At 48.1% G+C, this 15,574-nt stretch overlaps 1 protein-coding gene across 1 annotated transcript in view; it reads left to right on the top strand.

Annotated features, from left to right (window-relative positions):
• The window catches only part of PAN2 (poly(A) specific ribonuclease subunit PAN2), a 38,647-nt gene that overhangs the window by 19,449 nt on the left and 3,624 nt on the right, over window positions 1-15,574 (top strand). The window contains exons 14-22 of the mRNA XM_083353425.1: window positions 5,486-5,589; window positions 6,506-6,604; window positions 7,113-7,189; window positions 7,607-7,748; window positions 10,015-10,152; window positions 10,476-10,535; window positions 11,446-11,536; window positions 15,008-15,165; window positions 15,267-15,512. Of these exons, the coding sequence (XP_083209551.1) occupies window positions 5,486-5,589; window positions 6,506-6,604; window positions 7,113-7,189; window positions 7,607-7,748; window positions 10,015-10,152; window positions 10,476-10,535; window positions 11,446-11,536; window positions 15,008-15,165; window positions 15,267-15,512 (1,115 nt within the window). The remainder of the gene's footprint in view (window positions 1-5,485; window positions 5,590-6,505; window positions 6,605-7,112; window positions 7,190-7,606; window positions 7,749-10,014; window positions 10,153-10,475; window positions 10,536-11,445; window positions 11,537-15,007; window positions 15,166-15,266; window positions 15,513-15,574) is intronic.

The following is a 15,574-nucleotide window of genomic DNA, read 5'->3' as shown; positions in this document are numbered from 1 at the left end:
AAACGAACCGGCTGATGATGATTTGGAGGCTTTGCAGAGTCCTCAGCCGGGGACCTCTTCTCAGCTGTGTGAGCCCGAGAGTGCGGAGGATGATGACCCACAGCTGGCCCTGTTCAAGGACGCCCGACGCAGGAGGCAGACGAGCAGGGACAAACAAAGAAAGACTATGGGACTCCTCGGGAGGAGGCACAGGGAGACCACGCCCTGAGCTCTCTATAAAAGAAGTGTTTGGGGAGGGGCTGGTTGCTGAAAGCAACTTTTTCCGCTTGAGAAGACAAGCTCTTGTGTTTTTTGTTAACTGCGTAATTAAATCTTGGCAGAAGCCTTTTAGCCTTGGACGCTCTCCAGTCTCTTCTTTCTGATAAGGGGTTTGTTAGAAGAGGGCTGGTTCAGAACAGTTTGCTTTCAGCCCCCCACCCCTTAATACTACGATGGAGCAGCTTCTTGCCGAGAATGCCCAGCTCAACCAGCAACTCACCTTGCTGGCCACTCAGGTGGCACAACTGCAGGCTCAGGTACATGCTGCCCCCCCACCCAGGAGGAAATGTCAGATAGCTATGCCGGATAAATTTGCTGGTAAACCAGAACTGTTTCCTGCCTTCCTGGGACAATGCCAGCTTTATATCAGCGTGAGAGCAGCTGATTTCCCCACTGACCGAGATAAGGTGGGATTCGTGTTGAGCCTTCTGTCGGGAGATGCAGCTCGATGGGGCACGCCTCTGTTGGCACAGCCTAGCCCTTTGTTGGATAACTTTGGGGGGTTTTGTGACCATATGCGCCTCATGTACGAGGACCCGATTAAGGCGCAGACCGCCACCCGACGTCTGAAAGCTTTGAGGCAGGGTCAGCGCCCCCTACAGGCCTATATCAGCGATTTCCGGCTGCTTAGCCAGGATTCCGCCTGGAATGAGGCTGCGCTCGTGGATGCCTTTCAGGATGGCTTGTCAGAGGAGATGTTGGATGAGCTGGCCCGCGTGGACATTCCCTCAGACCTGAATGGGCTGATCCATCTTTGTCTGCGGATCGATGCCCGGCTGCAGCAGCGTAAGAGTCGCCGTGCCACCCCACAGACCCCTGCCGCCCCTGTTGTGCGTGAGCCCCCAGTCCAGAGGGAGGAGCCAATGGAGCTGGGTGCCGCCAGGTCCCGTCTATCGGTGACGGAAATGGTCAGACGACGATCGGAGGGGTTGTGTTTTTACTGTGGGGACCCTGGACATTTGGCTGCTTCTTGCCCGAAGAAGCGTCAGCGGGCGTCAGTGACCAAGCCTGCCCGAGAAAGTCCCCTGCTTTGCTATCGGGAAACGGCCCGAGCCCGATCTAGACGGTGTGAAAGATCGGGCGACCCACAACGATCACGCCGAGCGACGCCGTTCCGACGGTGCCAGTGAACCTCCACGGCATTTGATTTTGGAGGCACGACTGATCCTTCCTGGCAAGCCAGAGGGGATTCCGGTCCATGCCTTAATTGACTCTGGGGCTACCACTAACTTTATGGATTCGGCCTTTGTGGCCAAATGGGCTGTTCCCCAGTGTCCGGTGGATCCGCCCATGCTTGTGGAGACCATCGATGGTCGAGTGCTCCTGTCCGGGCCTATCACGGCCGCCACGCAACCCGTGTGTATGGCCATCAGTACCCATGTGGAGGCCATTCAGTTTTACGTCACTTCGGATCTGCACTTCCCCGTGGTCTTGGGACTGGCGTGGCTCCGGGCGCATGATCCACAGATCTATTGGTCTCAGAACTTGGTCACCTTCCCAAGTTTGCAGTGCGTGGACCACACCCGCCATATCTGTGCCGGCCAGGTGGAGGGTTCCTCAGGGGTTTCCTTGCCTCCCGTACTGTCCGACTTTGCTGACGTGTTCAGCGAGTCAGAGGCGGACCAATTACCCCCGCACAGGCCCTACGACTGCTCCATTGACCTAGTCCCTGATGCGCCTCTCCCAGTGGGGCGTTTGTACTCCATGTCGGAGCCCGAGTTGGCTGCATTGCGGGACTTCCTGACAAAGAACTTGGCTCGTGGATTCATCCGGCCCTCGTCCTCGCCAGTGTCTGCGCCCGTGCTCTTCGTCAAAAAGAAGTCGGGCGAGTTACGGCTTTGCTGTGACTACCGGAAACTCAACGCTATCACGGTGCGTAACCGCTACCCGCTGCCCCTCATCCCCGAGCTCTTGGACCGACTCCGGGAGGCTAAGATCTTCACGAAACTGGACCTGCGTGGAGCTTACAACCTCGTCAGGGTTCGGCCGGGTGATGAGTGGAAGACAGCGTTTGGTACTCGCTATGGACATTTCGAGTACACGGTGATGCCGTTTGGCCTGACCAACGCCCCCGCTGTGTTTCAGCATTTTATGAATGACATCTTTCGGGATCTGTTGGACCAGTTTGTTGTGATTTACCTGGACGACATCCTGATTTACTCCCCGTCGCGTGAAGCGCATCATCAGCATCTCCGTCAGGTCCTGCAGCGCCTCCGGAAACATCGGCTGTTTGCCAAGTTGGAGAAGTGCCAGTTCTACCAGGTGACCATTGATTTCTTGGGCCACCGCATTTCTCCTGAGGGCATCGCCATGGATCCAAGTAAAGTTGAGTCGTTGCAGAGTTGGCAACCCCCGCGTCGCGTGAAGGATGTTCAGCGACTTCTTGGATTTGCCAACTACTATCGGACATTCATCCCTGGCTTTGCTGCCTTGACAGCCCCCCTCACCCGGCTCCTGCAGAAGAAGACTCGGTTCCAGTGGAACGCCCCCGAACAACAGGCGTTCCAAGCTTTGAAGGACGCCTTCATGAAGGAGCCCATCTTGAAGCATCCTGACCCGCAACGGCCGTTTGTCGTGGAGGCGGACGCCTCCGACATTGCCATTGGGGCCGTGTTACTCCAGGCAGCGACGCCCAACGGTACCCTTTTCCCTTGCGCGTATCACTCTCGGAAATTGAATCCCTCGGAGCGCAACTATACCATCTGGGAGAAGGAGCTGCTGGCCATCAAGGCGGCGTTCGAGGCTTGGAGGCATCATCTGGAGGGGGCGCGGCATCAAATCGAGGTCCGGACGGACCACAAGAATCTGGAAAGCCTGCAGACCGCTCGGAATTTGAACCAACGCCAGATCCGGTGGTCCCTCTTCTTTGCGAGGTTTGACTTCCGGGTGCGGTACATACCAAGCGGGCACAACCAGAGAGCGGATGCTCTGTCCAGGAAGCCCGAGTACACCCGAGTGGAAGACAAGCTTCCGCCCAGGACAGTGATCCCCGTTGAGTCTTTTGCTGTGGTACGGGAGCCGGTGGATATACGGGCTCGGATCCGGGAGGCGCAGCAGCAGGAGGCGTGGGTGGCTCAGCGGAAGGAAGAGGTGGGGCCAGATTCGCCTTGGTCGGTCACGGATGGACTCCTGTATTATCGTGACCGGCTTTATGTTCCAGGAGGGCCACTCAGGGGACTCGTCCTCAGCCAATGTCATGATAACCCGGCTGCGGGGCATTTTGGCCTGTTCAAGACTCTGAACCTGGTCTCCCGTACTTTCTGGTGGCCCCGAGTCCGACACGATGTCCAGTCTTATGTCACCTCCTGCGTCCCATGCAGGCAGGCCAAGTCAGCGACAGGGGCCCCGCCTGGTTTACTGCAGCCTTTGCCAACGCCCAAGAGACCCTGGGGGGCTGTGTCCATGGACTTTCTGACGGATCTACCCCCATCCTCCGGCTTCACGACAGTGTTTGTGGTGGTGGACATGTTGACCAAGATGGCGCACTTCATCCCCTGTCGCGGCTTACCGTCAGCTCGCGCCACTAGTCGCATGTTCATCCAACAGGTGTTCCGGCTGCACGGCCTTCCCTATAGGGTCGTCTCCGATAGGGGGGCCCAGTTTACAGCCCGCTTCTGGCAGGAGTTGATGCGGGCGTTGGACATTAAGGTTTGCCTCTCGTCCGCGCATCATCCTCAGACCGACGGGGGTACCGAGAAGGTCATCGGCATCTTAGAGCAGTATCTGCGCTGCTACGTTAACCTGCAGCAGGACAACTGGGTGGACTATTTGGCCATAGCCGAGTTTGCCTTTAATAACTCGCAACACACCTCCACGCAGATGACACCGTTCTTGGCCAACGTGGGTTATCACCCCAGGTTCTTCCCTCTTTCTCCCGTGGACTCACCGGAGCCGGCAGCGAACGAATTCATGGCGGAGTTACAGGCGATCCATCGGTTGGTGCGACGGCAGCTGGAGAAGGCCAAGGCCGACTACAAGAGGTTCGCCGATCGGTCGAGAAGGGATACGCCTCCACTATCGGTGGGGGATCGGGTCTGGCTGTCCACCAGGAACCTACCATCCACTCGGCCGGCGAGGAAGCTGGACCACCGTTACCTTGGACCGTTCCCAGTCGAGGCCGTCATCAACCCGGTCGCCTATCGTTTAACTCTGCCACGTTCCCTGCGCGTGCACCCCGTCTTCCATCGGTCCTTGTTGGTCCCCGAACAACCGGCCTGCCCACTTCGCCAAGCGGAACCTCCCCCATCAGGAACTCGTGATGGAGGCAGCACCCCCGAGTACGAGGTCGCCAGCATCAGGGATTCCCGCTGGCTGAAAGGTCGCTTCCAGTACCTGATCGAGTGGAAAGGGTACGGGCCGGAGGACTTCACATGGGAAGACGCGACCGCCGTTCATGCCCCTGCGTTGGTGACTGCTTTTCACGAACAGTTCCCATCCCGACCGCATCCGGATCGGCAGACCCGGGGGAAGGGCCCTGCGGTGCGGGATAGTGTTGTGACTCAGGGCCAGCCTGTGGGTCCGACAGCCGGGTCCGATGTATCGGAGGACTCAGATGTGGGGGAGGAGGGAAACGAACCGGCTGATGATGATTTGGAGGCTTTGCAGAGTCCTCAGCCGGGGACCTCTTCTCAGCTGTGTGAGCCCGAGAGTGCGGAGGATGATGACCCACAGCTGGCCCTGTTCAAGGACGCCCGACGCAGGAGGCAGACGAGCAGGGACAAACAAAGAAAGACTATGGGACTCCTCGGGAGGAGGCACAGGGAGACCACGCCCTGAGCTCTCTATAAAAGAAGTGTTTGGGGAGGGGCTGGTTGCTGAAAGCAACTTTTTCCACTTGAGAAGACAAGCTCTTGTGTTTTTTGTTAACTGCGTAATTAAATCTTGGCAGAAGCCTTTTAGCCTTGGACGCTCTCCAGTCTCTTCTTTCTGATAAGGGGTTTGTTAGAAGAGGGCTGGTTCAGAACATTGTCTATATGCTTGATCCTTGTCAAGTGGGCCTGAAACACTTTGTTACTTGTCTGGAGGGTGCTCATAGTGACAAGGTTCAAGATTCCTGAGAAGACAGTTGTTGGAACTGGGCTTCTCAACTGGTCTAGGCAACTGTTTCTTGATACCACCTGCTTTTCCATTTCCTTCCTTGTGCATCTCAGACTCGTGATGTTTGATGTCCTATTCTAAACTTTGCAGCAATGCAGATACCTTCTTTTTGTGCCTCCATCTTTCCCAGATAAAACAATGGATTATGAATTTGCCCAGATATTAAAAAGAAGTATTTGTCTGGAACAGAACACTCAGGCCTGGTGTGAGAACTGCGAGAAGTACCAACCCACAGTAAGTGAGGGAGGGAAGCATTGCATAGACCGAGGCAATAAGCCAGGGGTGTCAAACTCAATTTCATTGAGGGCCGCATCAGCATTGCGGTTGCCCTCAGGGGGCCGGGTGGATGTGGCCAGGGTGGGCGTGGCCTACTGGGTGGGTGTGGCTAGAATGTGTATGGCCTGGGTGGGCGTGGCCAGCTCTACATCATTCGCATCAAGGGTACCTATGGGGGCCTGGGCAGAAGTGGGACAGATCTGAGGGTCTCTGGCAGAAGGAGGGTCTCTGGGCCAGGGCCAAGGCAGCGGGGGCCGTTCCCTCACTGTTTCCAGGATGGCTTCATGGGCCACATGAAACCACTTCGCGGGCCTGATCCGGCCCCCGGGCCTTGTGTTTGACATGTCTGCTACTGCTAAGCTTGTAAGCCACCCTGAGAAGGGCGGGAAATAAATGGAATTAAAATAAAAAATAAATAAAATAAATGTCTGCAATAAGAGGTTTGCAGCACTGATGCATAGAAAACTTGGCATACTATCTGGGACTGCTTTGAGAATAGAAATTGTACATTTGATTGGCAGCTGACCAAGCCAAAGTATGATTCAAGTACCTATGGCAAGGTCAATGGTAAATTGATTTTCAAGATAAAATATTAAGTAGATAATTTGAAGAAGAAAAGTATTTTTCCCTCTCCCTTAATTTCAGCTCCTGCTATCAGTTTTTCTATGAAACAACAACTGCTAAAAGATCAAAATAGGGATCTTTAGTCTGATCAGAACATGCCCATAACTAGACATTACCAAATAAAGTTACAACGGAAGTATCAAAGAATAAATGTGTCCCTTTGCGTCAGTATTACACATCATATATCTCTCTCTCTCTCTCTTTCTCTCTCTCTCTCTCTCTCTTTCTCTCTCTCTCTCTGCCATTTCAGGTCCAGACGCGCAACATCCGCTGTCTGCCAGATGTGTTAGTCATTAACTGTGAAGTCAACAGCTTCAAGGAAGCAGAATTTTGGAAGGTGCAAGCTGAGGTAGGGAGATGCACACGTACGTTGTTTTCTATTGCCATTCTTTTCTTTATGTCCAATCCCCTCCCTTAGGCAGCATCGGACAATGCATTGTCAAGCAGTTCACCATCTCTGCTTCAGGCCTATTCAAGATCCTCACTCCATTTTTCAGGCCTCTGTTTTTACAGGTAGGACCTCTGTTAAGATAACCAAAAATAAGGAAGTCAGCTTCAGGTGTTCAGGTGTCAAGCTGCGTTCTGGGAAATTGACCATAGAATTTCTCCACCCAAATGGTGCAACCTCCCTTAAAGAGCCAGCGGCTTGGGGATTAAACCAGAGGTGGCATTGGCAAATAGAAATAAAATGTGTTCCCCTTACCACATGTTGAGAAGCAGATGGAGAACATAGGTATATATCTGGCTGTCCTTCTTTCTTGATCTAGTGACATCCGCCTGAGTCGATGGTAAATAGAAGCATTTCAAGGTATACGTATTTAGATTCCTGTGCTTCAGGTTCATCCTTTCTTTAACAGTATGCTTTTAAGAAGAAGATGATGAAGAAGGGTTGCCTGGAATTCCCCAAAAGTAGAGAAATAGCAGTTGGAGAATGGTAAGTACCATTTCTATCCAGGGAATCCCTAACTTTTCTTAAAAGTTTGTGCTGACCCTACCGTTCCTTAATGATAGGTCTTGTTTTTTGAACACATTGACCACTTCTACCATGTTCTTAATTATACCAAAATACAGAACTGAAGGGCAGAGAAAGACCCTGCAGCAGTAAAATTGCAATCATACTGCAGGTGGAAAAGTGCAGCTCTACACAAAGAATATGGAATTGGCCCATTGTAATTACAAACGATGAGATAATTAATACCTTTTCTTGCTGAAGTAGTCAGCTGTATTTCTTTGGCTTGTAGCACTGGGTGCTTGAGGAAAGAAAGAAAGTCAGTCCAGTGCTCAATCCTGTTCACTGATATAACTCCTTCCACCTCTGTGATATATTGATTGGCATTTGCTTTGCTTTCAGGAATGAGTTAGGAATGGCTGAAGGGAGACACTCTTACACCTCCATTGAAGAGCTAAAGAACATCTGGATTCCTTACTCCATCAAGATGAAGCTCTCCAAGAACAAGGAATTGGAGGTTTACAACTGGGATGAAAGCAGTGACGTAAAGTATTTCTCGTTTACAAGAAAATACTTCCTTAAAATACTTTCCTTATACCTGACTTAAATGTGAAATGTTTTCTCGGTGTCCTAGTTCTTGTGAGTGCTCCCAAGGTGATTGTGTTGCATAGGACCATTGCCCACTTTCAGAGAGAATCAGCTATACTTAAATCATCCCAGTGTCAAGAAAGAACTCGTCAGGAAAAACCAAGTTCAGACTATTTGTTTTTGATTCCACCATAAAGATACTAAGGCAGCTTGCAAATAAAAGCTTGTAAAGCTTCTTTGCGCATGGTAATTGGGGCTGTTTAGACCAATGTGGGAGAAATGGCAATTTAGAATAGAATAGAATAACAGAGTTGGAAGGGACCTTGCAGTCATCTAGTCTAACTCCTCACCCAAGCAGGAGACCTGCTTACACCATTTCCGACAGATGGCAGTCCACTCTCTTCTTGAAAGCCTACAGTGATGAAGCTCCCACAACTTCTGAAGGCAAACTGTTCCATTGGTTGATTGTTCTCACTCTCAGAAAATTTCGCCTTATTTCCAAGTTGAATCTCTCCTTTTGATCAGTTTCCATCCGTTATTCCATGGTCTGGCCTTCAGGTGCTTTGGAAAATAGGTTGACTCCCTTCTCTCTGTGACAGGCCCTCAAATATTGGAACACTGCTCTTATGTCTCCCCTGGTCCTTCTCTTCACTAGACTAGCCATGCCCAGGTCCTGTAACTGGTCTTCATTTGTTTTAGCCTCCATCTTTGTTGCTCTTCTCTGCACTCTTTCTAGAGTCTCAACATCTTTTTTTATAGTGTGGAGACCAAAACTGGATGCAGTATTCTAGGTGTGGTCTTAGTAAGGCTTTATAGAGTGGTATTAGTGCCTCACATGATATTGACTGAACTGAGCCAAAAGGAAGTGATTGGATTATCTAGTTTGCATCCAGTGTTGGTCACCGTGATACAAAAAAGATGTTGACGCTCTAGAAAGAGTGCAGAGAAGAACAACTATGATGATTAGGGGACTGGAGGCTAAAGCATACAAAGAAGCATTGCAGGATTTGGGTATGTCTAGCCTAGTGAAAAGAAGGACTAGTGGTGATATGACAGCGGTGTTTCAATATTTGAGAGGCTGCTACAAAGAAGATTGGGGGGGGGGGTCAATCTATTTTCCAAAGCAACTGAAGACAGAACTAGAAGCAGTGGATGGAAACTAATCAAGGAGAGAAGCAACCTAGAACTAAAGAGAAATTTCCTTACAGAACAATTAATCAGTGGAATTGTTTTCCTCCAGAAGTTGTGGGTGCTCCAACACTGGAGGTTTTTAAGAAGAGATTGGACAGCCATTTGTCTGAAATGGTATATAGGGTCTCCTGCCTGAGCAGAGGGTTGAACTAGGAAGACCTCTAAAATCCCTTCTAATTCTGTTATTCCGTTATCTACACCTGCCTATCTGTCTCTGACATTATTAGGGTGGTGATAGGCAGACTTCAGGATTGATGCATCTTTTCTTCCATCTGTCCCGGAGCAAGATGAAAAACAATGGCTCAAGGAACTTTCAAATATATAAAACTAAAGATAGGATACCTTTGAATGTAGCTGCCACCCAGGGATTTGATTTCAGCTTGAAAATATACACAGTAATTCATATTTGATTTTCCCTGAAAACAGTCTTCCTAAAACAACACAGTTTTATGGAGAAATATCATTAGTTGCAATAGTTTGCCAATCTGTTATAAATCATCATAAATGTTACCAGTAGTTCCTAGGAGCCATCATGGTGCTGTGGTTAGAATGCAGTATTGCAGGCTAATTCTGCCGACTACCAGCAGTTTGATCCTGACCGGCGCAAGGTTGACTCAGCCTCCCATCCTTCTGAGGTTGGTAAGATGAGGACCCAGATTGTTGGGAGCAAAATGCTGACTCTGTAAACCGCTTAGAGAGGGCTGTAAAGAGCCGAGGTTGCCTACCCCTGTGCTACACCAAGGGGTTTTCAAACGTGGCTCTTTTATGACTCGTGGACTTCAACTCCCAGAGTTCCTCAGCCAGCGGGCCATGTTTGAAGACCCCTGTGCTACACTGATATATAAGATTCTGGAAAGGCTAGCTGCATATTGGAGGTGAACTATCCAGGGAGTTGGCTTCAGGAGTACTAAAAATAGCGCACTTTTCCTCTTTGTTTGGGGGAAATGCACCGGTGCATTAAAACCATGTACAACTGTGTGAGAGCCACACAGAAAATTAGCCCACGTCTGGAACTGTCTTTCTTGTTGCAGTTGGGCATGTTGGAAGATCAAGAATCTACATATGTCTATGACCTCATGGCAACAGTTGTACATATTCTGGATTCCCGGACTGGGGGCAGCCTTGTGGGGCATATCAAAGTTGGAGAGACCTACCATCAAAGAAAGGAGGTAAGTCCTTTAATAAAAAGCAGAGCTTCTTGATCTTTCTAACTGGCTCTTGTCAATTCCTATTAAAAGGAGGGGGCTTTTAATGGCTAAATTGCACCTAATTGTAGGATATGATTGCATCTGATTGTAGATGTTCACTGATTGAACGTCTTTGTATTTAGCGCATAACTTTATTGTTAGGGCTAAATTAATTTAATTTTACTTTTAACTTTTGTACGTTGTATTTTATTGCCTTGTACACCGCCCTGAGTCCTTTGGGAGAAGGGCGGTATAGAAATTCAATAAATAATAATAACAATAATAATATCTTTCTTTTCTTAAAGGGTGTCACGCATCAGCAGTGGTATCTTTTTAATGACTTTCTCATTGAGCCTGTGGATAAGGTGAGGATATGATGATGATTTCTATTCTGTGCTCTTGCTTTTCTACACGTCACAGAAATAGAGATGAATATTTATACCAAGTTACTGACTTTCCAAGCGTTTTTAAAACTAGATAGCTTGGATGTTATAGAGTGTTTTGACATAAAATGGAGATCAGAACTGAATAGATTTGAAAGAGCGTATCCTTAGAAGTGGCCTTACATAAATTGGAGTGCTTCGAGGCATATTTCCGTATTAATGAGAATTGATATTTGTTTTAAAGCTTCTGTAAATCTCTTGCTTTATTGAAAGCCTAGCTGAGGCATCATATTCTATGTTACATTTTTTCCCCCTGCAAACAATATTAAGTTGTATATTAAAGACGGTACGTGAAATGTCTTTTATAGTCAGGTGGACATAAAACAACTTATTTTACTTGGAGACACGTAATGTACTACAGAAGAAATGTAATGTATTTATAAGGCATATTTTGTAATGTATATGCCCTGTGCCAGGAAATATGCATCAAGACGCTGTGCTGTGCCCCCTTCTTTACCCACCCCACCCCACCCACCCACCCTGCCGAGAAATTTGAAATCTCTTCTTTAGGATCTTAGATTTTACAACCTAGCCAGGGTTGCCCTGAACTGTTGCCATGGATAAACAAATGTGGGTATTGATTTGTCCAAGTCATAGCTTGTATCCATGCTGAAACTTCCTTAACATTCTGCATTCGAGTCTAAAGAACTTGAGTCAGCACAGAGAGGTAAAATTATAAGTCAACATTTCTTATTTTGGACTAATTTTCCCCACTTTTTTAAAAAATTTTAATTAAAAATAGCTCCAGCAAGCTTCCAGAACTCATTTTTTATCTGTCTGTTCTCCCACTTCTGTCTTATCTGATTTTTCCTGTCTGCCTTTGGATTTACAGTGCGAGGCTGTACAATTTGACATGAGTTGGAAAGTGCCTGCTATTCTTTATTACGTGCGGAGGAACCTCCACTCCAAGTACAATTTACACAGTGAGTGTATGTGGATGTAGAAGTGCACTTACAAAGGTAGCAAGAAATAAGAGTTGCTGTTTCTTAAAACCTGAAAACCAGGTTCAGCCGTGGTGAGAATCTTTAATGTATTATAACCCAGGTGTCCAATAATATTAGGGCAGGATTATAATGTCCCTCTGTATATGTATGTATATAAGAAGGATGACTGCTGGCATTCCTAAACAAGTACCAGATAACTTTCTTATAACTTATTTTAATGACATAGACGTGGTCCCTAATGGAGCCTGGCCATCATGGTCGTAAATAGTGGTGGTTGTAAAGCAGGCCACTCACATGACCGAGCCAATTTTAATGACTTTTTTTGCAATGGTTATAACGCAAACTTATTGTTCACTATGGGCCAGTTTTTTGAAAACCAGAAGTAAATGCCAGTTTTTGGCAAAAATGTAGTGTTACGGAGTCACGTGAGTATGGGATGCCTCAAACAGCCTTAAATGTGGGGCAGCTGCCAAGAGCGCGAAATACGGCCTTTTGATTGTGTGGGGAGTGGCTGTCGTAACTTTGGAACTAAGTCATAAATACACCCAGGGAGGCCCGTCGTAACTTTGATCAATCACTAAGCAACCAGTCATACGTTGAGGACTACCTGACCTGAAATCTTTGTTCAGAAGCTCCAACAGCTAGCACCCCTACACAGGTACCTCTAGATGAGAGAGATGTTATTGAGCAAGTAGCTTTGAAGGTGGTACAGTCGGAATAGTGTGTGATTTCAATAATAGTATGTCATTCCGGCCATCAGCCGGGTTCATAGATCCCAGTAAGCTACAGTGGTTGGTGAGAATATTGAGTCCAAGTAATATGTTTAGAATTCTGCCAACCTAGCAGTTCAAAAGCACGTAAAAATGCAAGTAGAAAAATAGGGACCACTACGGTGGGAAGGTAACAGCGTTCCGTGCGCCTTTGGCGTCTAGTCATGCCGGCCACATGACCACGGAGACGTCCTCGGACAAGCGCTGGGTCTTCGGCTTTGAAACGGAGATGAGCACCGGCCCCTAGAGTCGGAAACGACTAGCACGCGTGTGCGGGGGAACCTTTACCTTTTTAATATGTTTAGAAAACCACCTGTCTGTTTTAAACACTGATTAGGTGAAATCAGGTATAGGAAAGAAGCTATGTTCATCCAGAACATAACTATGATTTAATAGGGCCCGCAACTTGGGAGTCCTCCTAGACTCACAGCTTTCTTTAGAAGATCATATAGTAACTGTGACTAGGGGGGCCTTCACCCAGGTTCGCCTGGTGCGCCAGTTGCGGCCCTATCTAGGCCGGGATGCCTTGCATACGGTCACTCATGTGCTCTTGACCTCTCGGTTAGACTACTGCAACACTCTCTACATGGGGCTGCCCTTGAGGACCACTCGGAGGCTCCAACTGGTGCAGAATGCAGCCGCGAGAGTTGTGTTGGGAGTCTCCTGATACTCCCATGTTACACCTTTGCTCTGTGAGCTGCATTGGCTTCCAGTTGTCTTCCGGGTGAGATTCAAGGTGCTGGTAATGACCTTTAAAGCCCTACATGGCATGGGTCCGGAGTACCTTAGGGAGCACCTGCGGCCGGCATCAACTTCCCTCCACCCAGTGCACTCCCACAGAGAGGGCCTCCTCAGGGTGCCACCGGTCAGAGAAAGCCGACTGGTGACCCCCAGGGGGAGGGCCTTCTCTGTGGGTGCGCCGGATTTGTGGAACCGTTTACCGGTTGAGCTCCGGATGGCTCCCGACCTCCGCTCCTTCCGACGTGATCTAAAGACCTATTTGTTTGAACAAGCCGGCCTGGTCTGATGGGTTTGGGTTTTAATTATTGTTTTTAATGTATTGTAATTTATTGTTGTATTGCATAGGGCATTATGTTTAATCTTTTCTTAATTTTTGTATCTTTGTATTTTAGTATTTATTGCCCTGTTCACCGCCCTGAGTCCTTTGGGAGAAGGGCGGTATACAAATTAAATTATTATTATTATTGTTATTGTTATTGTTATTTTAAGTTTGTATCTCTGGGCCCTCTCATTCTCCTGCCTGAAGAAAATTGCTTCCCACGTATCTCAAAAATAATAATAATAATAATACCCCAAATGGATAATCCACTTCGCACGACACTCAGTTTGAAAAGCCAGAGGTTACATTCATGCTAATCGGCCAGAGGGCTTAGTTGGCACATAGACTGCCAATTGGAGTGGCAGAGGATCCTGCCTCTCTTACGTTGCCCCGTGAACTCTCCTTATCAACCAGGGCAGATAAGCTTTCCTTCCTGCTTCCATTTTTTTTTTTTTAAAAGATAGCTCTGTCTGCTTAACAAGTGGGGTATATGACTAGCTTAGCTTTCAGCCAGCTCATTTTTTTATGTCCTCACTTGGTTGTTTTTCAGGGGCCTATTTTGTACATATTCAGCACACGCACATGAAACCTTCAGGAGGGGGGGAAAGGTTTCTCTCCTGCTTGGGGTGACCTGTGTTCTCATGTTGAACAACCTCAGTTTCTTCACTTTCAGCCTTCCTTACCAATCACTGGGCACCCGCTCCTTGATTTCCCCCCCCCCCCCATAATTGCCTTTATGCCCAAATGGAAATTCCACTGAGAAGTATCAGATAATAGTGTCGTACAGCTGGGAGGAGAAATAGCCTTGTCTTCCTTCACGGTCAGTGAGTGTGAAGGTGGAATTTTGGAGAGGTGGTCATAAGTTAACACCCCAAAGACGGAGAGAACAAAGTAAATATGTTTTGCAAGGAGGTGCGGTACTGTCAAGAGGAAGTGAAAGAAACTGAGCGATCGTCATAAGATGAAAAGACCCATCAGCATAGGAAACGGAGGTCACGTCTAGGATAAAAAAACAGGGCTAGCCAAAACACTTTTGTTGTGCTGTGAAATGGAAATTGTTGGAGGGTGTTTAGATGAATGCTGAAGTAGCTATGCAGCTGTTCTTCCCCAGACACCAGCACGTCCAGATATTTACTGCAAGGCCGCTTTTCAAGAAGCAGCTGGAGTGGCGTTCTTCATCTTAACTTTAATGTATTTTGAATTGAACTGGGTGTGAATGGCAATTGTGGAGTCCTGAAACTGCCCTTTTATGTTCCATCAGAAATCTATTTGGCTTGTTTCTAGAACTGTGACCAGCTTCAGGATTGAGTTACTCTTGTGGTGGATCTGTCTTATTAAAATAAAATCCTTATTTTAAATTCTGTGATTCAGTTCTTCTAGAGAAGTCAGTCCTATGACGTCAGAGGGTTTCTTTCAAGAGTTTTAGGCCCTTTATGTATGAGTGATCAACTTATTCTTAGAAAATAGTGTCAGTTGTACAAAGGAAGAAGTTGTGCTCTTGAGGTTTTCTCTGGGGCATTCCCTGAGCGAGATAGGATTTCCCTTTCTCTTTGGTTTTTCTGTATACTGAGTGTAATCTCCGAGTGAGTCAACCGGTCAAATTTCGTTTTCTTTTTCAAGTCAAGAACCCGATTGAAGCCAGCGTGTTGCTTGCCGAGGCTTCCCTTGCTCGCAAACAGCGCAAATGTCACGCCACTTTCATCCCCCTCATGCTGAGCGAAATGCCCCAGGTTGGAGACTTGGTGGGACTGGATGCTGAGTTTGTCACCCTCAATGAGGTAGGCCTTGCACGTTAGGACAAGAGATAAGATTTCTGGATCTAGCATACTGCCTTTTGATCACAGGCAGCATCTATTCACCCTTTAATCGTCTGCGATAGGAGGAAGCTGAGCTTCGCAGTGACGGGACCAAATCCACGATCAAACCCAGTCAGATGTCAGTGGCCAGGATCACGTGTGTCCGGGGGCAGGGTCCCAACGAGGGCGTTCCTTTCATTGATGATTACATTTCCACGCAAGAGCAGGTATGCAACCTCCCTTTAGAAAAGCCTCACAAGGGGTATGCCGGTGCTCTGTTCTGCAAAGGGTTTACAGAAGCTAGACCCCCGTCCGTTTCAGGAAGCAGAGTTGGGAGTTAACCATATGTGAGGCCATGTGAAACCCTTTTCAGGAACTGGATTTGGGAGGC

The sequence above is a fragment of the Vipera ursinii genome (assembly GCF_947247035.1).
Source record: "Vipera ursinii genome assembly, chromosome: 2".
NCBI lineage: Eukaryota > Metazoa > Chordata > Lepidosauria > Squamata > Viperidae > Vipera > Vipera ursinii.
The sequence above is the reverse complement of the archived record's forward strand: the minus strand, read 5'-3'. Positions and strand labels throughout refer to the sequence as shown.